This window comes from Lagopus muta, chromosome 1 (assembly GCF_023343835.1).
Source record: "Lagopus muta isolate bLagMut1 chromosome 1, bLagMut1 primary, whole genome shotgun sequence".
Taxonomy (NCBI): Eukaryota; Metazoa; Chordata; class Aves; order Galliformes; family Phasianidae; genus Lagopus; species Lagopus muta.
In genome coordinates, this window is record NC_064433.1 from 184,641,826 (window position 1) to 184,666,827 (window position 25,002).

At 40.4% G+C, this 25,002-nt stretch overlaps 1 protein-coding gene across 11 annotated transcripts in view; it reads right to left on the reverse strand.

Moving 5' to 3' along the window:
- Positions 1–25,002, reverse strand: part of FAT3 (FAT atypical cadherin 3) — a 479,929-nt gene that overhangs the window by 68,290 nt on the left and 386,637 nt on the right. For all 11 annotated transcript variants that reach the window (XR_007377791.1, XM_048949082.1, XM_048949052.1 and 8 more), the window contains 5 exons: positions 19,151–19,426; positions 17,560–17,770; positions 10,198–14,271; positions 1,680–1,876; positions 617–770 (listed from right to left, as the gene is read on the reverse strand). Coding sequence is in view for 10 of the 11 variants with exons in the window: in XM_048949082.1 (XP_048805039.1) it covers positions 617–770; positions 1,680–1,876; positions 10,198–14,271; positions 17,560–17,770; positions 19,151–19,426 (4,912 nt within the window). In the remaining variant the exon portion in view is untranslated. The remainder of the gene's footprint in view (positions 1–616; positions 771–1,679; positions 1,877–10,197; positions 14,272–17,559; positions 17,771–19,150; positions 19,427–25,002) is intronic.

Sequence of the window (25,002 nt, forward strand, 5' to 3'; positions counted from 1 at the left end):
CTTTTGAAGGCATACAGAGTAATATGGTATGGTTTTACAAGTCTGTTTTCATTACTCTCAAGATTAAAAGACTTCATGATAAAGGGAAGCACCCTAAATCTACTGATGACAGTAGCCATACTGAGCTGCAAAGTGCTAATGCTACCGTTCAAAATAAAGCCAATAATGCCCTTTCTTTTCCACATATTTTAACCTCCAACTACCTCTGAATTTCTGATATCCTTTCTCTCACAAATTCTAGGTATAAAAAGAATGTTTTTCTCACATGCTATAAAAACCAAGAAGCCCAGACCAATGTGGAAGAAGTAAATTCTAAAGGATTGTGCTGGCAGCTTCCTCTCTTCTGCACCAAGAGAGCCCCACACATCTCTGACCTAACTGGGCCTGGCTGGGAAACAGAAGGGTCAGTATGGATGGTCCTGAATACAGCATCCAACCTGGCCAACAAACCCAGTCCTCCTTCTGCTAGCAATGCAGCACTTCTGCTTCAGAAGTGCTCATCCATGCCTTCCAGAACAGGAACAACTGACTGATAACCAAACATACCCTGATTCTGCCCAAACCCTTGCTGCTGGTGTTGAGGGGATTATGTTAAAATATTTAGTTGTCACCTTACCATTTTCTGGATCCAAGAAAAATTTATTGTTCCCAGGACCGTAAAGAGAGTAGCGAATTTCACCGTTGGACCCAATGTCAGCATCTTTAGCACTGATTTTTAGAATGACTTTGTTTGAAGGAATGTCTTCAGGAAACAGTGCTGTGTATGCAACCTAGAGATAAAAACAGAAGTGTAAATTATGCAATAACAGTATTTTATAGCCTTTGCAAACTTCTTTTTTTTAAAAAAAAACCAAAAAACTATCTAGTGCATTTTTCTGTAAAGGAAACAATTTAACAATCTTCCTTTTTGTAACATGTCCCTAGAAATTCAAATCAGTGTTCAGCTTTGAGGTGTCACAAAAACACTGCCAAATTATGACTCTTAACAGGGTTAATGTTAGGCATAAAATACAGTCACATTTTCCATCTTCCATTTCTTTCACTGACACCTGTGAAATGGAAACTTTGTTAAGCGTGCTAATGAAGACAGCTGTTTTTATCACATCATCCGGCAATACTGAGAGAGATAAAGACTAATTCTTCTGAGTGGTGCTTGCAATGACAATGGTCCACTGATGATAATGTAATGATGATAATTACATACAGAAATGTATAAATAAGATTTTGTGAGCAGTACCATTAAGGAAATAGAGTTTTCATAGTGTCTTTTCTTTTGGGCACACCTTTCAATTGCATTAATATTAGTCCTCACATTATCTTTCCACAGAATAAGAGAGAGATGATTCTGTGAGAGCAGTGGTCAGGCCACACTGCCTGCATGACTGACAATGCGAAGGTAAGTTACATTCTTCTATCTCTTCTGCTAGGTCTGGCTGCTAGCCACTTGGTATCATCAGAAAGGCTGGAGTTAGCTTAGATTCCACTGCCTTTGCGAGGCCATTGTCTTTTCACCTTGGCTTCATCAGACTCTTCCATCCTGCTTCTCTCTAGGATGCTCTAGATCCTTCACATAAGACCTTCAGGCTGAAAATGGACACCTGCAAATCCAACAGTGGCATCCACTGGGAATCCATCACTTTCAGCACAATAGTCAATTGCAGTGGGTTTTGCTAACTCACCTGTTCACAAACCGGGCTGTTATCATTAACGTCAGTGACAGTCACTTCCACTGCAGCTTGGGTTACAAAGAGGCCATCTGTGGCAGTGATGTTCAGATAATAAACGTCTTGTTCTTCCCGATCTAGTGGCCTTTTTACGTAAACCTTCCACTCATTCTGAACCAGTCCTAGAGCAAACTTCCCTTTGGGATTCCCCCCTGCAATAAGACAAGAAACATGCAACAGGCAAGGACATCCCTTCAGAGCTCCCATTTGATTCAAACACAAACACAGATTCATCTTAGAGGATGTGGAATATGCAGTTGTCATTTGTTTCACAGTGATAGGTGCATTTCAACTTGCAGACTCGAGAAGTCTGTAATGAGATTATGCTCTCTGTGTTTATTGCCCCCTGAATGCCTTGTATGAAAGTGAACCAATAACTTTCCACGGAAACAAAATCCATTTAGCAGAGCTGAAGATGATCTCTTGTTTAGTTCCCCTTAAGGGCAATCAAATTCAAACTGTGAACAATCAATAGTCCTCTCAGGCTGGTACAATTGTCTTTCCACTTAGTCTCGGGAGAGGATGTAATACACCACGGCTCTTGTTACCAAGACAATTTCATTAGCTGTTGATTATGCAATCAAGGACTGGAAGTAGGTTCTATTAAGGAATCCTCTAATGAAAGCTTTATCATACAGCTGTGCCAATTCTTCTGCTCATTAAAATTCTAGTTTTAAAAAAAGTTTACATGACACAGGAAGACACATTAGTATTAAAATAGTTCTAACAAGAGGTCATTTGAGGAGCAGTCGGAAGATAAGCACTACAATCACATCAAATGTATCAGAGGGTGAAAGCACAGAGAGCCAGCAAGGACTGCAGGAATCGAAGCAGAACAGCTTTTTATCATGCTGTACCACTGACACTGAGCCTTCCAGGGTTGCTCTTCCACGTCATTAAATTGCATGGGGACAACAACAGGCTGGAAGAAGGAACTATTGTGCCCTCATCATCCTCAGGAAGGAAGGATGGACATCTCACACACAGAAAGACATGAGGAATAAAAGCAGGCACAATTCTTTGTTAATGTTTGTGAGTTATTTCCATGTTTATTTGAAATGGGACAATCCTCTGCCTGCCCTGTGGAATAAAAACCACTGTCAATTTTGGCTGGATGGTTGCACTCAGAGAATCACAATCAATGGCTCAATGTCCAAGTAGAAACAGGAGCTCCACAGGGATTGGTGTTGGGACCAGTGCTATTTAACATCTCTGTAGGTGACACAGACAGTGGCATCAAGTGCTCCCTCAGCAAGTTTGCAGAAGACACCAAGCTGAGTGGTGCAGTTGATACACTAGAGGGAAGGGATGCTCTCCAGAGGGACCTGGACAGGCTTGAGAGGTGGGCCCATTCCAACCTCATGAAGTTCAAGGCCAAATACAAGGTCCTGACACTGGGCTGGGGCAATTTCAAGTACGGATACAGGTTGGGTGGAGAATGGCTTGAGAGCAGCCCTGAGGAGAAGGATTTGGGAGTGTCGATTGATGAAAGATTCAACATGGGCTGGCAATGTGTGCTTGCAGCCAAGAGGGCCAACTGTATCCTGGGTTGCATCAAGAACAGCCTGACCAGCAAATCAAGAGAGGTGATTCTGCCCCTCTGCTCTGGACTACTGTGTCCAGTTCTGGGGCCCCAGCATAAGAATAGCATGGAGCTGCTGGAGAGGGTAGAGAGGAGGGCCACAAAGATGATCAGAGGGCTGGAGCACTTCTCCTATGAGAACAGGCTAAGAGAGCTGGGGCTCTTCAGCCTGGAGCAGGCTGGTCTGGGGGGACCTCTCACTGGGCAGTGAGAGAAGTACTCCTTCCAGTACCTGAATGGGGCCTACAGGAGAGCTGGTGAGGGACATTTTATAAGAGCAGGTAGTGAGAGAATGAGGAGAAATGGTTTTAAACTGGAAGAGGGCAGATGTAGACTAGATATTGGGAAAAAAATTCTTTACCGTGAGAGTGGTGAGACACCGGAACAAGTTGGAAGAAGCTGAGGATGACCCACCCTAGAGGCATTCAAGGCCAGGTTGGATGGGGCTGTGAGCAACCTGGTCTAGAGGGAGGTGTCCCTGCTTACAGCACTGGGACTGGAACTAGACGACCTTCAAGGTCCCTTTCAACCCAAACCATTCTATGATTCTATGAATCACCGCTCTGCGAGCTTGTTCTCACCCCCCCTGTCAGAGAGGACAGGAGATCTTTTAAGCCAAGTACCCAGTCCTCTGTAAACAGAATCTAACCTAAGTCTGTACTGTAATTTATAACACAATGTAGCTTGCAACATATCTGTAAAAGCAGACCTGCACATTTAACGATTAGGACAGAGCACAAAATAATTATAGCAAACTCATTCATTAGAGGAATTGCCTGTAAGAAAGAGACAGAGTCTTTAGGAGGATGCACTGTGACAGGACAAGGGGAAATGGTTTCCAACTAAAATAGGAGAGATTTAGATTGGATATAAGGAAAATGTTTTTTACACTAAGAGTGCTGAGGCAATGGCATAGGTTGACCAGAGACGTGGTGGATGCCCCTCCATGGAGACGCTCAAGGTCTGGCTGGATGGGGCTCTGAGAACCTGATGAAGCTGTAGGTGTCCCTGTTCATTGCAAAGTGGTTGGACCGGATGGCCTTTAAGGGTTCCATCCAACTCAAATGATTCCATGATGATTATATGATAAAAAACTATCATGCGTCTCGATTGGCTAACTTTAACTTCAGCTAACCCAGTACTACTTCCCCTCAATATTAAGCCTGTTTTTTCTGTACAAAAATGCTATTTCATAACTGTTTTCCATGTTTCTCACGTATAAAAGTGGTATAGAAATATTAAGGACATGATGCTTATTCTTTCTTGTGGCAGGATCAAGAATGTCAAACATGCCATGTTTGGTTTTGCTCACAAGTTATTCAGAGTCCTGACATGTGTCAGCGGATTTGTCCAATTTTAATGGCAAGATGAGATTTTTAAACCTTCCTCTCTAGTGCTTACGTTCAATGTTTGAGTGGGCAAGTATTTATAAAAAAAACCCACACAAATCCAACATAGAAAAAGTGCTTTTGGGGGGCTGAATTTACTTGAGCTGCCTCTGCTGTCAAGTGATTAGCTGTCACTGCTGCTGCTTCGGGTGTCACAGTTCTGTCAGTTCCCTGGGATCTTAGCAAAACATAAGAGATCTGAACTTAAAACTGAGCTTAAAATGGAGCAAGAAAGTGTAATGCACGTTTCTTGCCTTCTTTGTACATCAAAAAGCAGAAAAGAGGTCACAGGCTGTAATCTGTGCCTTTTTCATTAGCTACCAATGACAAGATAGACTGGTTTCTGTTTGATATGAAAGCTGTTAAGTTGAGACAGGCTGAGCAAATCTTCCCTGTTAAGCATCACCATTTGTGCCAACTGCAATTGTGCAAAAAAACCAACGTTGTAATGAATAAGATTTCCAGAAAATTAGTCAGATACGCATTATAATTATAAAAGGCCCTGAAGTCATATAGAGCACAAAACCAATTTATCAACCATGGATAACACGGATATTTTCTGCTGATAGAAAATCACCTTTTTAGGTCACAAAGCCGAGCACATTTCAATTTTCCCACTAATTTCTATGACAGTTTGGAATAATCATCAGAGAACTTGGATAGACGTTATTTAACCCGTTGTTTGGTACAAACCAATTTCTCCTAAAAAGGGTTACATACCACGCTGATGTGCACTGATGGCCAGAGCTGAATACAACCCAAGGCAATGAGAATCTACCCACTGGCTTATGTCTTAATGTGACTGTCTAAGAAAGCAGACCCCTGCTGATTAACATTAAATTCTCTCTATTCAGTTCAGCATCAGCACAAAAAAGCCTAACTCTCCTTTAGAAAAGGCTGTAATCTTGTCACAGTGAGTTTTATGTTGTATACCATTAATAAAAATGGTCTTAAGCACTCCTATTTAGCTTCATGATATCAATCAGTGCTTTCCTGCATATTATTTCCTTTGTAAAACGAAATGATTAACTGTCCAGAGCTACTGTGAAGCACTACACTCCAGGTACGGCTATCCCATGGCTAAGTAAGGAGGAAAGGTAAAATCTAATTAAAACCAGCTTGTGGCTTTTGTGGCTGGCATTTACAATAGCTCAAAGCAATTTTAAAATCACTGTTGCTTTGTTGTTAATGGAATACTTTTAGAACCACACATAGGAATTTTGGCAATATGTATTAAAAAATGGTCCCTGAGATCCCTTTCTTTCCCTGTTTACTTTACTAGAAGAGTACTGCTTGGAATGAACCGTGCAACACGCAGTACACATGCAAAACAGTTCATCTGCATGCTTTTTCACTACTGCTTCCTTCATTTTTCAGTTCTCAGGAGTGGCTATATAGTTTCTTAATAGGAGACAAAGTTGTGCTATACAGGTAACGGAATTAACAAGCTGGAAAGACTGAAATAATGCCAAGGCAATATTCTAAAAACAGGAAAGGCAAAAAAATCCACACTGTGGCTCAGGGAACCATTTCCCAGTACTTCTGTGAGAGTACATATGTCTTGATGCAGATCTCATTCTGCAGTGATTAATTAACTTTTTCACTAATATATGTAAGCAGATTCAGTATCCTAGGGGTGTTCTAATTAATTAGTTTTTCGCTCTGAATAATGTAGCTTTTCTAAAGGGGAGCCTCCTGACTGCATGTATTAATGGGCTCTTTAAAATCTGTTGGCAGTTTTCTTATGTTCTGCTTTGAATGTCACAACAGTGAAGTGCTAGCTACAAAAAACACTCCAGTAACTTTCCAGAATGGCTTTGAGGCTAGAAGAATCAGCCTTATCTTTTATCTTTTGTTACATGAAGTTTAAATAATACTCTGTCCCTTCCTACTCAGCAAATAGTACAAAGCCAAATCAAGCTCAAGTTTGGGACAAGAAAGAAAACAGCCAGATACAAATGATATGCAGAGACACAGTGATCCAAAACAAACAGATCCTGACACACATCATTACTAAAGCACACACAGAGGGAATTATAACAGCCAAAAGGGAACAGAACACTAGAAGTCAACAGTGTCAGTTTTCACAACAATATCCTGATCTGGGAGGGAGAACTGAATATTTACTAACTTATTTATTTAGATTCTCTCTTACGTTCATGCATCTGTTTAGATACTTTCAAATCCTAATTAGAACTCCAGGCGTTTGTGCAGCAGAAAATCAATAGTTTTAACTTTAAGATGTTGCTGTCAAAATGACAAACTCAGTGCTCACATCTTTGTTACTGTGAAGTTGTCCCTCAGTCTGCAGTACAAGTCTTCCACAAAGGTTTAAGCACACAGTTCTCCAGAACACCAGGATTTCAAATATAAAATTAACAAACAAACAAACAAACAAACAAGTCTGTTTGCTCACAGTGGGCAATTGACCCAGCAAGGTAATGACTGCACATAACACTAGAACTTTCTCCCCCCAGAAGTAACAAACGCACTAAATTCTTTCTATTTAGTTCAACCAAATACAAACGCTTGTCTCTTCTTCAATTGACATGTCTGATGGCACCTAATTAAAAGCACTGGGGAACGGGAAACACTTTACAGGGTGACAGTCCTAGGAACTCACATTCTTCTCGTGGCTCTTCCTAGTTTAGAATCACAGAATCATGGAATCATTAAAGTTGAAAAGACCACAAAGATCAACTAGTCCAACCTTCAGCCCACGTCACTCACTGTGACGTCTGCCCTTCCCTTGAACACCTCCAGGGACAGTGACTCCACCACCCCATGGGCAGCCTGTGCCAGTGCCTCACCACTCTTTCTGAGAAGAAATTTGTCCTATTATCCAACCACATTTCAGTCTCAGTAATATGAAGCTGGCTTTAGGATGGCTCAATATCCTACCTAAACATTGGCACAGCCCTTGTGCTTGTCAAACTGCCTCAAGTTACACAGGCGGTGAGTTCAAATGGGCCTTCAAAAGAAAAAACACTATGCTCCCTAGACACACTTGTATCACCTAAGCTTTCTGTTGATTTTAAGATTTTTATTACACTTTTTCTCTGTGAAGTCTCCACTTACTACTGAGCCTCAAATAACAAAAGGTAACTACAGAATTTTTTTCCACCATCAAATGCTGATGAAACTTGGTTTGAAAATGGCAACTTCCTGCTAGTAATTGTGGAAACCAATCCTACAAAGAAGGAGTTCAAAACAGAATAGTTATATCCACCAGAATGTATCCTCTCCTTTTCAAAGCTGATCAGAAAGACACAGCAAGGGTTTGTGTTTCTTAAAAAAAAAGCACAAAGTGCTTATTAATAATCACATCTGACCCGGAATGTCACTTCCTTTCATCCCCTAGATCTTTCCTTTCCATCTCTTTTCTGTGTGTTACTTTCCAAGCGATGCATTTGCACAAAGCTGGTTTTGATGGATCCAAATGTCATTCTCATAATTTGTCTTCTTTCCCCTTTTTGTCAGTGTCCTCTTTTACCTCAGTTTGTTTATTGTATTCATGGAAATTACGAGACCCCCAAATGCCTCCAAAAGGACAGCATTTGAATAATCACACAGTTAATCTGACTCCATGAAAAATTCAAGTGCAGTTCCCAAGGTTCACTTGGAGTGAAGTGTGAATAGACTCATTAATTAAACTACACTTAAGTATGTTTTAATATTTTAATTAAGAAAAACTCTAATTTTTCTAAGTGCATCTTCTGAATTCAAAGGATATATTCAGACCGAGGAGATTCTGAGCTCGTATGCCTTAGAAATTGTGCAATGGGCACTGTAGAAAGTTTGAGGCTTTGACATCAAATGTTTTCAGAAGCAACAAAAACCCAAAATATCTGGCATTTTGAAGTGTGGTACAAATTAAGGTACAGAAGGATATAAAACTGTAAATCATATGTTACTGTTACTATTCAAAAGTCCAATTTCTGCATAGGAATCTGAAGAAAACAGATTAATACATAACTAAAAGCATAATTAATTAGAAGAGATGACTAAAAGTCTTTAGAACAAAGAGAAAACAGTACCTTCAGCTAATTGTCAGCATATAGTAAAATATTTTTGTTACAAATATGAAGGATTTGCATTTCGTATAGCACTTTCTATCTTGACATCTCAAAATTCCTTAAAATATTACAAAATGACTAGAATGAAGCATTGCTTATTTAGTTTTAGTTTTGTGGAAACCAAGATACTGCCAGCTAACACACCTTGCTTAGAGCCTCCAGATCCTGTGCTTAACGCACAGGTCTGCTCTTTGCTTCTCCTTCTAATATCCTACCACACACCACACCACAAACACAGCAGCCCTTAGGAAACTTAAAACTGAATTCAGGCTCTTATATAAGTAGTCAGAATGGATTTCTGGCTGCACTGAGAAGGAGACTACTTGAGATGTGCAACAGGCACTCTACAGCTAACTGGAAGATCCCACCTGTCTCTACAAAGCATCCCACTGTCACTTCCAGTTTGGTAACCAACAAAGAAGCCCAAGTCTTGTCCTCCAGAGAAAAATATACAAACTGTTATCCTGTGAGTTGTCATCCTTGTAATTTTTGCCCACTGCCTTCTATCTATATGCTGTCTTGTGTGATACCAGTCCTATGAGGTGTACTAAATGTGAATCTGGCCAATAATATGGTTATTACTGTGTAATTAGAAATAGCTCTTGGATGGTGAAGTTTAGGGGGAATGACAAAGTGGTTCCCTAAAAAAATCTATTGGACAATGCAAGCTGCAGGCAGAAAAATAACCGTAGCACCTCATCACTCATAATATGCTCACATAAAATCCAGCCTGAATCTAGGAGAAAAGAAAGATAATAAAATACAGCACAATAGGAAAGAGCATTTTGAAAAATATGTTAGTAATGTAATTGAAATTGCCTCATGCTGTATATAACAATGTGTGGCAGCTAACCAGTATTTCAGAGTGGATTACCATTTCCCTAGACAGAAATCTGTGCTGATAAGAAATGGCATTCCCTGCTTGCTTCAATGTGCACTGCATTTTTTTTTAATAAGCAAAATAATTTCAAAATTATTCCTGTAGCATTTTCCTATCTCAAAAAATAAAAATGCTATTTAAAAACATGTAGATGTTTGAAAGTGCAAATATTTTCTCCTTAAGAATTAAAAGTTCTTCTCTTTGTCTGAAGCCTTGTAACTTACAAGCTGGCGCAGCAATTATGATGGGTTGACTGCACTGCAGCAAATCATGAAGAATTATTCTTGGAAATTAGAATCATCCAAACAAACACAGAAACACACAGATGCAAACACACATTCCCTTTTGCTGTTTTCCCTTTCTAGTTTTACTAGTTGCTGCAAAAGTCCATGCAAATTAAGGATACAGAGGTTGAAGGGAGATATAAGTGTCAGATTTACCTTGATAATTTAGCTGAAACCCTTCTAATCTTTCTCCGGCAATGGACAAACACACAGTTCTTCAATACAGCTGTTTGTGGGAAGAAAGCATGCTTGTTGTTTCTTACCTGTAATATGGAAGCTGACCTGCCGGTTGACATCAGATGTGTCTTCATCCCATGTGCTAAGGACAGCCACCACCTCCCCGGGGGGGTCACTCTCCTTCACAGACCCTCTGTACACCTCGTGCTCAAAGACAGGTGCGTTATCATTTATGTCCGTCACAGCAACTGAGACCAAGGTGGTTGATGACAGGGATAATGTTTCCCCCAGATCTGAGGCCACCACTGCAAAAGTGAAAGTGGGATCTTTCTCGTGGTCCAGATCCTTCAGTGTGCTGATCCAGCCACTGTTGCTATCAATGGTGAAAGCTTCTGTGATCTTTTCCAGCTCCGATTCCACTGCAAGTGTATATGTGACCTGCCCATTTGCACTTGAGTCTACATCAACTGCTTTAACTTGCATAAGTTTTGTTCCTATAGGCATCCCTTCCATTATTATGGCATCATAGCTAGCTGTTTCAAACACAGGCTTGTTATCATTTACATCCAACACCTTAACCTCCACATCCACCGTCAGGACAATGTCTACTTTGTCTAACTGAATGGTGGCTGCCACTTTGAAGTGAAAAGCAGAATTTGTCTCATGGTCAAGTCTCTTATCCAGTTTTATTAGCCCTGTATCTTGTTCAATGACAAATATACCATCTTTATTGTTTTCTGTCAGCTCTCCATTAACTGTGCTATACAAAGCCCCCTGATTAGGCACAATATGCACAATGTCAATGGTGCTGCCAATGAGGGTGTCTTCTGCTAAGGTGAAGGAATACTGAGGTTGGGAAAAGGACGGCAAAATAGTTTCTGGAGGTAAAACATGGATGTAGACAGGGATGAGAGAATGCTTCACGGGAATGCCACCATCAACTGCTTTGACAAAGAATGATAGAACTGTGTTTTTCAGTTGGTTAAAGCTACCCTTGGTGACCATCCATCCATTGTCTGGATCTATTTCAAGCAGATCAGCTACTGAAACTGAGGCCTCACTATACAGAGAATAGGTAATTCTAGAATTGGCTCCATCATCTGGATCTACTGCTTGCACTTGGGTCACCAGGTAACCCTTCCCAACATCCGCTTTGACACTTGCTCGGTATTCAACTGTCATAAACTGGGGAGCATTGTCATTCTCATCCACTACTATCACTCTCACAGTGCAAAACGTCGTCCTGCCACCTCCATCAAGTGCTCTCAGAAATATCCCGATATCACTTTCCAGCAAGTTCTCCCGGTCTAAGCGTTCGGTTGTCAGGATCTGCCCGTTGCTATCAATCAAAAATCGGTCCTTGGCAAAGTCGTTTATTATGGAGTAGCTTATCTGGCCATATACACCTGAATCTCCATCTGTGGCCTTCACATGGAGCACTTTAGTTCCAGGAGCTGCATTTTCTCTGACCTCTGCAACATAAACACTCTGTGAAAACACAGGGCTGTAGAGGTTGGCACCAAGGATCTGAATATGCACCTGAGCTGTGCTGGTGAACAACCCATCTGAGACAGAGACATTTAGGCTGTACATAGGCTCCATCCTCTGCTTCCGATGGTTGGAAAGGGTGATTACACCACTCTTGCTATCCATAATGAAACTGGTCCGATCATTTCCTGATAGAATACTGTACTCCAGTCTGTCAAAATCGGAGCTGTCAGCATCAGAGGCTTGGACACAAGTCACAAAATGACCCCGAGGTGCCAGCTCACTCACATACGATTCGTATATCAGCTGGTTAAAAACAGGAGGGTTATCATTCATATCTGTTATTGAAATACTAACAAGAACCTCACTGCTAAGTGGTGGGAATCCATTATCAGTTGCCCTGACTTTCAAGCTGCACTGCTGTATGAGTTCATGATCCAACATACGTGCTGTCAGAATTAAGCCACTTGTGCTGTCTATATGGAAATAATCCGTGCTGTTAAAGGTGTCTTGGACTATCTGATACTGCACAATTTTGTTATTGTCAGAGTCAGCATCAGTAGCAACAACCTGCAATACAGGAGTCCCAATCAAAGATGCTTCAGACAGAGTAGCATTGTAAGCTGACTGATCAAAAACTGGAGGATTATCGTTGACGTCATTAATGACCAAGTCCACAGTGACTTCAGCTCGAGCACCAGTGAGGGCATCGCTGGCTCGCACCATCAGCTTGAAAAGAGAATTTATTTCATAGTCCAATGGGCTGATGACACTTAGAACCCCAGTATCAAAATCAATATTAAACTGGTTATAAGGATCTCCTTCAACAATGATATAAATGATACCCTGGCCTTCTGGACTGGTTGCATTTATGCTTAAAATTGGTGTGTGGATTTCTACGTCTTCATTCACAGAGGCTGTGTAGAAGGGCTTGTCAAACACAGGCATAGCTTTGTTAACAATAGTAATGGGGAGCTCTACTGAAGCAGACAGTGATGGGTTGCCACCATCTTTTGCAAGAATTACAACCAAATACTCTATATTAGATAAGTCAGAATTGAAAGCTTCTTTTAGAGTGACGCTACCAGTTCCCCTATCTATTTCAAAATGTCCATAGTCTTCCTTCAGAAGATATGACACGTCACCATTTTCATCCTTATCTTTATCAATAGCCGTCACTCGATATATCAGGGTACCAGGCTCAGCATCAACTTGCACAGCAGCGTAGTACGGAAGCCCTACAAACACCGGTGCATTGTCATTTATATCCTCAATGTAAACCCTCACTACCACTCGAGCAACACGAAGGTGGTCCAGTTCACGGCTTGCTTCCACCACCAATTCATACAGCTCTTGCTCCTCTCGATCAAAGGATATACCAGTTGTCTGAATGACTCCTGAGGTGGATTTGATTTTAAATTTGTTGCCTGGGTTCAATATGCTGTACTTCAAGGGCTCATTAAGACGGTTACCAACAGCATTTACCACAGCAATCTTTGTGATGTTGGTGGTGTTTTCTGAGATAGAAGTAGAATAAAAGCTCTGTGTGAAATGTAGCCCGCTATCCATGGCTTCTTTTACCATTACTGTCACCATAGCAGTGCTGTAAAATTTCCCATCAGATACTCTTACTATTAGCATATAATGGTCTTTGGAGAGGCTACTGTTCCTAATGGTGAGTACGCCTGTGTTTGAGTCAATCAAAAAATGATCCATATTGCCTTCAATTAGACTATATGTGAGTTCAGGAGGGATCTCTGAATCTGGGTCTGTAGCCTTGACTTTGAGAACCTCAACACCAACATATGTGGGCAGAAGCAAGACAGTCTCAAACACTGCTTGACTGAAGACTGGTGAGTTGTCATTGACATCAGTTACCTCAATGGTAACTTCGACAGGACTCTCTGCTGTAAGCTGGGGATTTCCACTATCTCTAACATGAACATGGAAGTGGAAGTGGGCTATTGTTTCGTGATCTAAATTTGCAATTGTTCTGATTGCACCCGTGCTGGAATCTACCGTGAAATACTTCTTTGCAGTAGATTCAACAATCTGGTAGACAAGCAAGGCATTCTGGTTACTGTCAGCATCAGTGGCACGAATCACAAGGGGACTGTTATTTGCACTCCGGACAATGCTGTTTATGGGAGCAGCTTCACTTATGCTGCCTGAGTACTGAGAGAAGAGAAAAACTGGAGGGTTATCATTTTCATCAACAATCTGAATGTTCACTGTGGCATTTGATGCCATCCCTGCCATATTCGTTGCCTGTACAATGAGTTGATAGAAGGAAGCACGTTCATAATCAAGGGCCTTCTGACTGGTGATGACTCCAGAATATGGGTTTATAGCGAAGATTCCATCCACATTCCCATCTTTAATCTCATAAACTAATGTGGACTGACTGATTGCAGAAAGAGAGATGACAGAAGTACCAATATCCACATTTTCATTAACCTCAGCTTGGTATTCTTTTAGGGTAAACTTAGGGTGGGAGTTATCTGCCATTGTCACCGATATCCGTACAATTGCTGTTGCAGACAGGGGTGGAGAACCCTGATCAGCCACTTTAACCGACAGAACAAACTGTCCCATTGTAGTCAGGTCTGGCTCCTTCAGTAATGTAATGATCCCTAAAACTGGTTCAATCTTGAATGTGTTTCCTGTATTTCCTAAAACATAAACATTGCAAGCAAGTTAGAAATGAAATACAATACATTCAAATGATTATTATGGAGCAATTAGTGGCACTTTATCAAAGACAGTTGTCTTGTAAAAAAAAAACAACACACAACCAGTGTAAAATAATTCCCAAGGACATTCCAGTCTTCCTTTCTCAAAATCAGGCCCCTTCAGTAACATTACAGGTACTCAAATATTCAAAAAGTTGGGTGCTGGTATTTATTATTTTGATGCTGAGTTTTAGCATTGCAGTACCTGGTGAATGTACACTACTCCCACCAAACAAGGAAAAAGCATGTCTAAATTACGGGAGTTAGTCAACTACATGTACACCTAAGGCAATGAAATTAGATGAGAGGCTAGCAAGCCAATTACATGACAAATGGGTAACAACTCAGTCTCTTAATTGAAAGGGATATTAAGCAACCGTGGAGAAGATTACAGTAGTTCAAGACTCAAAGAACTGCATATAGAAAGGTTAAAGTGGCATTTAGAAAAATAAAATTGAACAAATAGCAAAGAAAAGAGATTAAAGTATCCAGTGGCACAAAGGTTTATTGTATGATCCCTGAGGAGGATGAATCTAGATGAATGAGACTTAGCAGAAAATGTCATGAAATGTCTGTTATAACATACAAGCACAGACACTACTGACTGCTTAAAGGTGAAAAGAGTGAGTTTGGAAAGGGACCTTCTTAAGGGCCTTTTTTCCACTTTTTACATAGCCATACTGCCTTCCTCTTCTTTAGCAAGGCAAAACTATTGCTATGATCCCTACCTGCAATTACAGACTGCTTTTATTAAACAACTGGTATTTTGTTGGCTCCTTGAGTGCCTGCTTAAAGGATAGGATGCTGTGTGTGCAGATGGCTTGGATAGGCATTCAGATTCTTTTTCTGAATTTGATTCTAAAAGCAAACTGAGTTTGTACTGAGTTACAGTGATTCCAATCATTATAACATGTCCCTGCTGTTGTGATAATTTATACTTCAATGTGGAAAATTGCTTGCAATCCATGAGGTAGAGAGGATCATGTTTCAGGTAACTGGTGATAAATACAGATTTGTTTCAGTGGTGATTGCTACAGGTGCTGTGCAGGATTGTAGCTGAAATACCAAATACACAGAATCCTAAATGAAGACATTTAATGTGTATTATTTTAAAGATGTGATTCACTATCTGTTGTAAATTTTGGTACTTGGAGGCTAACTTAAGCTACACACTGCTGCACGTAGATCAATGCCAGTAGTAGCTTTCTATTTATATCCATCCTTTCAGATCTGTAGTTTACTTTGCTAGATAAAATAAAAATTGTGCTATTCACTGAGGAGCTGAGATTCTGCCAGAGATACAAATTCTCATAAAGATCACAGTATTTGTCTCATTTGCAGGTTGTCTCATTGCTACAAAAGCCCGCTGTTGTTATTCTATCAGACTAGCAAATACAAAAGATCTGTAGCCACTGATTGCCTTATGTAAGGCCAGAGCTGGTTCTTCTCCCTTAGGAATTAGTTTTGAAATTTCACAGAAATTACTTTCTTTACCAGTTGTTCTCTTCACACATAAGTGATACAAGTAATTCACTGGAATGAAGGGGCTGTATACAATTTGAATGCTGCAGTTCAAATCAGTATCTTCAACTGCACAGATTTTATGGATCACACAGCAGCAAAAGGCTGAATTTTGATGCTTGTGGGATTTGAACATCTATGGATAGATAATGAATCTGTGGGAGGGCATGGCTTATAGCAAATGGAAGTTTGAAGTCTGACACTGCAGAGAAAGCTTGTGCTGAAATAGAAACAGGTTGTAGTAGGAGAGCTTCTAGCAAAGAGAAAAAAAAACGCAGACTGAAAAAGAACCATTTGATAGTGAAAGCATCCCTTCTGATCTTTGTATTTTTGTCTGCATTACGTATTCTCTATCCAGTGTAATACAGCCACAGTTCTAGCTTTTTATGGCTTTTTATGTTACATTGGCATCTAAAGGTGATTGCATTGGAGCCCATCAGAATAAGGCACTCAGAAGAAACTGGGAGTAGACTTGAGATACGTTGTCCCACAGAGCTGATCTGGCCTACTCAGGGTTTGTTCTGTAGGGCATTCTGCAGATAAGGATACTGATTTGAACAGTGCTGTCCTGCCTGGGCATGTGTAAAATTTTCAAGGCGACTGGAAAATACTGCAAAATCACTACTAAGACCAAAGTGCATAAAGGAAATATTAAGGGTTGGAATGCTAAGGTCTCTGTAGGATCACAAGAGTCTCACCTTTAGCTGCAAAAAATGTCACCCTCTGATTTGCTTAAAAGACTCTGTTATCACAGAGCTACAGGATAATGACAGAAACTAAGACTCCTTGGTTCTTCTGTAAGCTTAGGGTTATATCAGCTAAATTTAAGGTTTGAGCTCAAACCATGTAAAGTTATATTAGCACGAGATGCTGTAAATATTCTTACTTCAGTACTTGTCTTTTGACCTGTTCCTAATTGACTCAAGCCATCCTAGTTAGTGAAAAGCTTTTGTAATAAGATCAGGATAAACAATGATTCTGGTGGATCAGTGTCAATGATGGGAAAGGCATGATGTCTGGTTAAAATGAGGACAACGTGCAGCATATGAAACCTCTGCTCAGGGCAACGTAGTCAAGTTTTGTTAGCATCATAATGGGAAGATTTGTATTACCAAAAAGCATAAAATGGAAATGCAACATTAAAAACCCCAAAGGTTACAATTTCCATTTCCTCGTCTTTTTCTCCCAGGCAGCTCACTTGCATATATGCTAATTATTTAACTTAGAGATAATGCCTAACTTCAGATCCATGTAAACCAGAGAAAGTTACATTTGCTCGCATGAGTAGCAGACATAATGCAAATTTCCCACTGCCTTGCTGTTACACCAGCAAATATGATTTTGCTGTTTCAGTTTATATGGTAAATATAAGCATATAGATAATAACAATGAAAGTAATTTCATTCTGATATCACTGTGGCCTCTCTTAGGTTTTTATAGACATACATTCAAGAGCCATCATGTCACTAAATTACTGTGGCTTTGCTGGCCATTTATAGTCCCAATGCTCCTCTTATCCAAATACTGGAAAAGACGGAGGATTGCACAAGCCGTTGTGTCATTTTTTTGTGGAGGATCTACTGTGGACTACACTCAAGCCAGTAGCTTTCAATAACTTTTCTGTGATGGCTTTGAATGAGTGATTTAAAGGTAAAAGGATCATGGAGTGAATGTCAATGAGGTTCTGCACCGACGCTCTGTTCTAACCTGCTTCAATAGTGTAGACAAGCTCTGCATTTTCTCCTTTGTCTTTGTCTAAAGCTGTGACCTGTAAAACTGCTGATCCCACAGCTGCTGATTCATATACTGAGGCTTCATACAGTGGGCTGGTGAAGTAAGGGCTGTGGTCATTGGAGTCTTCCACATTTATGATGACTCTGGCCAGGTTTCTTCTATAAGGGAATTCTTGATCTCGGACCTACAGAAAAAGTACGTAATGTACATCCTGGTATCCATCCATTAAAACTTCACTAATATTAGTTATCTGAGTGCTTTGAGGTCTATTTAATACAAAGCAATGTAATTACACTAGTCCGAAGGAACGTGCAGTCTAAAACACAATCACACATTGCACAGAGACAGTAAATATTAAAATTCAAGAAGCTCAGAGATTTTTCATTTCAGTTGTAAAAAATTCATGGTAAGTAATCATTGTGATACGTTTTTAGATGACATCTTAAATTTAGTTCTAGGTTTCTTTTTTTGTAATACATGCTATACGGTCATGCCCTTACCCTAACACTCCTTGTTTCACAGACAAAGAAACCTTGCACATTGTTCCTTCTTTCAAAGAGCTGTAGTATGTAGAATTGTCTAGCTATCAGTCTGACATGTGGATTTTCCAGTGGACTTTTAAATATATAATATATTTAAATAATTATTTATATAATTAATAATTTAATATATTTTAAATAAATACATACCTTTTTGAAGATGATATCTACAGTAATCAGAGTAGAAATAAATTTAAGAAGTGCCAAGTACTCCCAACAGAAGTATCATTGAGAGAAAAGTCCCTCTCTCAACCTGATATTAAAACCTCAGCAACTCCTGATTCCTGGGCTACCCACTCAAAGTTGGCCCAGTGCCTCCCACGTTGTGAACTGTTCCTTTACAGAACTGTTCTGCAGGGCTCCTAAGTACTTAAATAAATATCAACCTGCAATGTTTAAAGGAAGGCAGATATTTTGTTATTAACTCCCACTTCATAATATACAACACTCACTTGAAACAGAGAGAATTAAATTCTGTAATCTATGCACACTGAGCAAAAAATGGTAGTAAATTTTTTTCTGTATATTCAAACACTTGGAAAGAGAAGTTGAAAACTACTTTGTATATCACTGATTATCTACTAAAATAAGTCTGTAAGCAAACTATAAATGAGGTCTGTATCCAGAGGGGCTGTAGCATTGTGTATGGCAAAAGAAATCATAGACTCATAGAAGAAAACAACACAGTTATCTCCCTGCGAGTAACTTCTCAAATAACTTTTGCCTCACTCCAGAAACACTGAAAATTACCTGGCGTGAGAAGACCAGATGCCAAGAGATTAAATAATTTCCTGCTTGCTCTCCTCTGAGATGGTAAATCATTTTGTATGAGGTGCAATGAATTCACAGTAAGTTTCACAGAAGTCCAAATAAAAAAGATAAAATAAATACACAGCAGGGCAGGCAATATGAAATTAATGGCTACATACTGCAGTGAAAGTACTTTACTCAAGCAAAGACCAAGGCATGTTTGCACTGCAACAGCAGTGGTTGCGTCCTGAGCCAAGTGAATATTGCATTCTTACCATGACATTAAGGATGTGCTTATCTTGAGCTTCATGGTCTAATCTCTCCGCAGTATAGAGCACCCCAGCACTGGGATCAATTCTGAATTTTCTCATGCTGATTGCATCAATGCTGCTGTGAACAGTGTAGCTCAGTTTATGTTTTTCATCTCTGTCTATAGCTTCAATCTGCAGAATTTCAGTGTCGGGGAGGATGTCCTCTGAGATGGTGACATCATAACTTGGCTGAGAAAATTCCGGACCATTATCGTTGTTATCCAACACTTTGATAAAGACCTACAGTTAATGAAAGAAAAAAACATTTGAAGTTACTGAAGTCTAGTCAGACTCCTGAACAGGCACCTGAAGAAATGTAATTGACTTTAGATAGCTGACTTTATGTTGTTGTATAGTGAGACTAGGAAACATAATTTAATATTAAATAGTTCAGATCTAAAGAAACTGTAAGGACTTTGGAGGCAAGATGTTCTAATTACTGAACCTACTTTAACTCTAACAAAGTATAGAAACTTTCAGTATCTATAGACTGGCAAATATTTCTGCAATGATAAACGGCACTGGTTCTGTTGTCCTTACAGTTCTGCTGGTTACTGCATTCTGCAGCTATTAAGGAATTTCCTTTTCTCCTTTTCCCCTCACTGTTAGTAAGACTATGAAAGAATCCTTATCAAGTTACTTAAACCCTTCCTTGATATGATCAAGATTACAAATCCTAAGAGTGTAAATCTTATATTGTTTTCTGCTCCGTATCTTGTGTTGCGACCTACTAGCAATGTCAAAACATGCAAGTTGTGCCACATCTCAGGCTATGAGGACAGTGCCAGCCCTCCCCAGCTGGATCAGTACACACCAGCCAGACAGGTAACCTCCAGGCACTGGTGCCAAAAAGGACTACTTGTATAGCTTTGCTTGTCTTTTGCCAGTGATGTCTGGCTTTATAGCTGACAAATTTTTCCTTGAACACTGACTTGCCTTCCTTTTCTTGCAGTTTATGGATGGTGGGACCGCTGCTAAAAGTGTGAATGAAAGCTACACCATTTGCATCAAGTCTGTCTTTGAAATTTGGGTACCAAGCCTTCAAGAAATGTGGAGAGGGAGAGGTCAGGCAGAATAACAAACTGCGTGGGAAAGGCTGTGCCCAGGACTGTTCCCTAAGACTAGAGGACTTGACTCATCCCTCATAATATTTTCTCTGTTGCTCTGGGAAGTACCTGGCCCTTTTTTAAGAAAGTACTTTATTACTTCACTTGATCAAACCTCATAAAGCCATATATTCTTAACAGAATAAAAATACAGTTATGCTTTTACTACAATATTGCAGAAACAGATGTTGGCCTCAGAGAGAAATGAAACTTTAGATTTCTCTGATCTTCGAAGAGTTTGCAGAATGCATTACCAGAAGGAACACGAGCAATTGTAAGCAGAGTCATAATGAACTAGCCTGGGAACTGTTTAAAAGACAGGTGAAATAAAATACTTTGTAAGTTAAATAGCATAGGGCTTCAACTGCACATTCCATGCTATTTAATTTTCAGCAGATTATGATACGCCAGAGTGAAGCAGAGAGAAGCCTTTATTAAGTTATGCTTCAGTCCTGGACAGATAGCAATAAAATTGGGGTGAAAACATACGTTGCTGAGGCTATAATAATGATGAAATGTTACAACACTTGTATTCTTGCTGCAGCTATACAATATATCAAGGCATATTTCTGACCTGACTGAGGAAGAAACAAACAATCAAAGAACTCACATCTGAAGAAGATGCAAATATATGTTTTTTAACACAGAAAGAAATCCCGAGGAAAAAAATAAGGCTCTATCATTACTCTAATGGGACAAAGGCAACGTCCCATTTTTGGGAACAACTTTTGCAAGTGTAAGGGACAATGAAGCAATCTCAGCTGAGGACAATCTGATTACTGGTGTTTAGCATTTCAAAGCATCTTCTTGAGCTATTTTGATACCCTCAATTCTCACAGAATCATAAAATCATAGAATGGCCCAGGTTGAAAAGGACCACAGTGATCATCACATTTCAAACCCCTGCTATGTGCAGGGTCACCAACCACCAGACCAGGCTGCCCAGAGCCACATGCAGCCTGGCCTTGAATGCCTGCAGGCATGGGGCATCCACAGCCTCCTTGGGCAACCTGTTCCAGTGTGTCACCACCCTCTGTGTGAAAAACTTCCTCCTACTATCTAACCTAAACTTCCCATCTTAATGTAAAACCATTCCCCCTTGTCCTGTCACTGCCCACCCTCATAAACAGCCGTTCCCCCTCCTGTTCATACGCTCCCTTCAAGTACTGGAAGGCCACAATGAGGTCTCCCCGCAGCTTTCTCTTCTCCAAGCTAAACAAGCCCAGTTCCCTCAACCTTTCCTCATAGGAGAGGAGCTCCAGCCCTCTGCTCATCTCAGTGCCCTCCTCTGGACCCGCTGCAAGAGCTCCATGTCCTTCCTGTACTGGGGACCCCAGGCCTGGACGCAGTGCTGCAGATGGGGCCTCACAAGAGCAGAGCAGAGGGGGATGATCAGCTCCCTGTCCCTGCTGTCCTCTTTTAGTGGAGCTCAGAACACAGATGGCCTTCCAGGCTGCAAGCATTGGGTTCCACTGTAACATAGCTTTTTAACAAGGATTATTTTAGTACTGCATTGCAAACAGAGACAACAAAAAAACGTTTCATTTTACTTATAGCTGATGGCCAGAAACTCTGCTCTAAATTGTTTTAGGTAGTCCACCAGAGAAGGAAAACCTTTTCAAATGGATTTGCTGGAGAACACCAAGAGTATTTGATTCAGCTGATGCTGAATCTCAGCCTACTTTGAGCAGGTAAGCTGCCATCTGGGGGTCAGCTCCTATGTGGGAGTTTGGTTTTAACAGTGCTGTGTGAAGGCTCAAGATGTTCTGTAAAAAAAAAGAAAAAAAAGGTAGAGATACACAGCAAAGTAAGTGTTGTAGAAGTACTGCCAGAGCAGGGACGTGCTGTGTTGTGTGCAACCACACAGCAGTGGGGTTCCCTTCCTATTATACCTAGTGCTTTTGGGGCTCATTCTGGCAAATTGAGGAAGTAGAGGAAGTCGTAAAACTTTAACCATTGCAAAGCTTGCACTGTGACTGTGCAAGCTGAGGATGCATGATTTATGCCTTCACCAGACTGCATAAGCAAAACAGTGTGGGATGAGACCAGCATCAGCAACCAGGCATAAGCCTTGAGGCTGTGGGTATCATAGGATGGCTTCACATAGCAACATTTCTTCCAATTGAAAAAGACAAAAGGTAGTGCCCTGACTTAAAGATATGACAGTGCTTGGAGAGCGAGAAGGATGGAAAAGGGAAAGTAAATACTGAGGCCACCAAACTGTGGTTGGTGAGCTCATGGGGAACTAGGCACAATATTATTTCAAGATAGAACTTCTATTTTTCCTTTCTCTTACCTACCGTAAAACCAATTGAGTGCCTGTTTACATGGTAGGAATTTTATTACCTGGAGATGACAGCATTTTAGTGATTTGTCAAATGATCCACACTGTAATATGCATTATTTACCATGTATTCTGTGTTTCAATAGCCACTTCCATCCGCAGGGGGAAGACAATGGGCTAATGATGTTAATGAATAAAGAGATCATTACTGGTTCATCATTTCTTATACCACAGTTAGAGTAATACTCATTTTTGTCAGATGTTCCTCAAAATCTCCAAGGATCATCTGTGATTTTAAGTTTACAGTGTCTCCTCTGCTGGGGCAGGGAAGGGGTAAATTCTCCTTATCAGAAAAGCAAATCAGAATATAAAGGGACACTGATTATGCATTCAAACCATTAAACTATGGAAAAATTGTAGCCTTATGGTCCTCAAAACCTAACCATTTTAGCAGCTACTGGAAACCAAATAATGTAAAATTAAATAGAACTTAAGTGTCATTTTGAGTAGATATTACTCCTTCAGTCCTTATAACATTTTAAAAAAGTAAGTGACAGTTATACTCATCCTCTGTACAGGAAGATACTGCCTGGCAGCACAGTTAAGTGACTTACCAAAGCAACATGAGAAGTAAAGATGGGGAAGAAGTTCAGGACCGCATTCATAGGCTTATTTTTGAGCCATCTCCTTCTTATTCAGTCATCTTAAAATCCTACTTTCCTATGCAGAGATTTCCTGCTACAGCAGGATGACTTCTAGTAAGGTGATATTTAATAAGAGGGGAAAATATTTTCCTTTATCTGAACGACAAACGTTACACTGACATGAACACCAGGCTCATAGAAAGCCTGATCCTACAAACATATGTGAAACCAAGCAAGTGGAATTCCACCAGATTGTTAATATAAGGAAAGGTTACTCAGATTCATTTAATCGTTGCCAAGCTTGGGCATAACATCTTGGCACTACTGGCAAACTTCCCACTGACTTCACAAGGACCACTGCTGCTCTGGAAGCTTTAAGCAATAGTCAGCCTGGAACAAGTCCTTCAGAAAACCACCTAAAACTGCGTGCTACCCTACTGAAGGCACTCAAGTACTCGTGGTGTGCGTACTTTCACACTTACTTCAGATTTCCTTCCAAATGGAAGATTCAACAAGACCGTGCTGTGTTGCACAAATATGGTTTAGTATTCTGCGAGTGCTCAAGTGCCCATTATAAACTAAAAAATAGGTTATAACAGGCTTCCAACACATCTCCAAAAAGTGACACACAGAAGTGGTTACTACTTGCTGTTAAAGCAGTGATTGCTCTGTGCTGTGGACCATACAAGGTTACTGACTAAAACGCTTTCCAGGACAAACATTAGCTGCAAGTCCCTTTTTCCATGCTCATAAAGCAAACCAGCAGCAAAGCAGCCTCTGCCCAGCCCTCCTTTGGAAGCTCGGAAACTTTCCAATCCATCGTGGGCTCCAGGCTTGCCATTGCTGCTCCATTGTGAGGTGCCTCATTTGCAGTCTGAACAAGCCCCTCTCTATAAAAGATTTGCTTCTCCCTGCTCACTTCCTATTTCCCACAGTTAAAGCAAGTTTCAAATAAAGGATTCACAGGTCTCCAAGCTTACAAATTAGGCAAAGTAACACTCAGAGCATTTGCAAAGACTTTGTATTTAAAATGGCAAGTGAAAGGCCTAGAGAAATACAATCAAATCAAGGCAGAACAAAACCTAATGCAGGAAGTCTTCCCAAAGCTGTTTTTAATGTGGCCCATCACAAATACCTTTGGTTTAGGCACAAATATACTTGAGTGAAAACTGGATTTGTGCCAGAAGCTGCTTTACAGACATTTGAAGCTGGAGGAATCTGTTTGGCTAATTGCTTGGTCTGGGCACAGTGTTGTAATATAACCTATTAAGCGCCTGAATGGCTTAAACTCAGGTTATGCTTTTGTATGGTTTTTGAAAACCTGCTTTGTTTTAATACAGCTTTCAGAAGAGTTACCACACAGCTTTATTTGCTACTTCCTGACAAGTTTTTCTCCCCCCAAACCTCAACCTTAACATAAAAATGCAAACAGTTTATCTGCAAACCTCAATGGCCTGTTATTTATACTTCACCATGTTCCTTTGTGTTATGTTAAAAGAGGGGAAAAAGTCTTTGTTTCATAGGCAAGGCAGTGCTGAGATGGCTGGAAAGGGCAGAAAAAAAAGCACAGTATTGAGTCACAGAATCATAAAGACCATCGAGACCAACTGTCCACCTACCACCAATAATGCCATCAAAACCATGGCCTTCCACACCACATCCATGCTTCTTGAACACCTCCTGGGACAGTGACTCCACCACCTCCCTGTGACACTGCCTCACCACTCTTTCTGAGAAGAAATTTCTCCTAATATCCAACCTGAACCTGCTCTGGTGCAACAT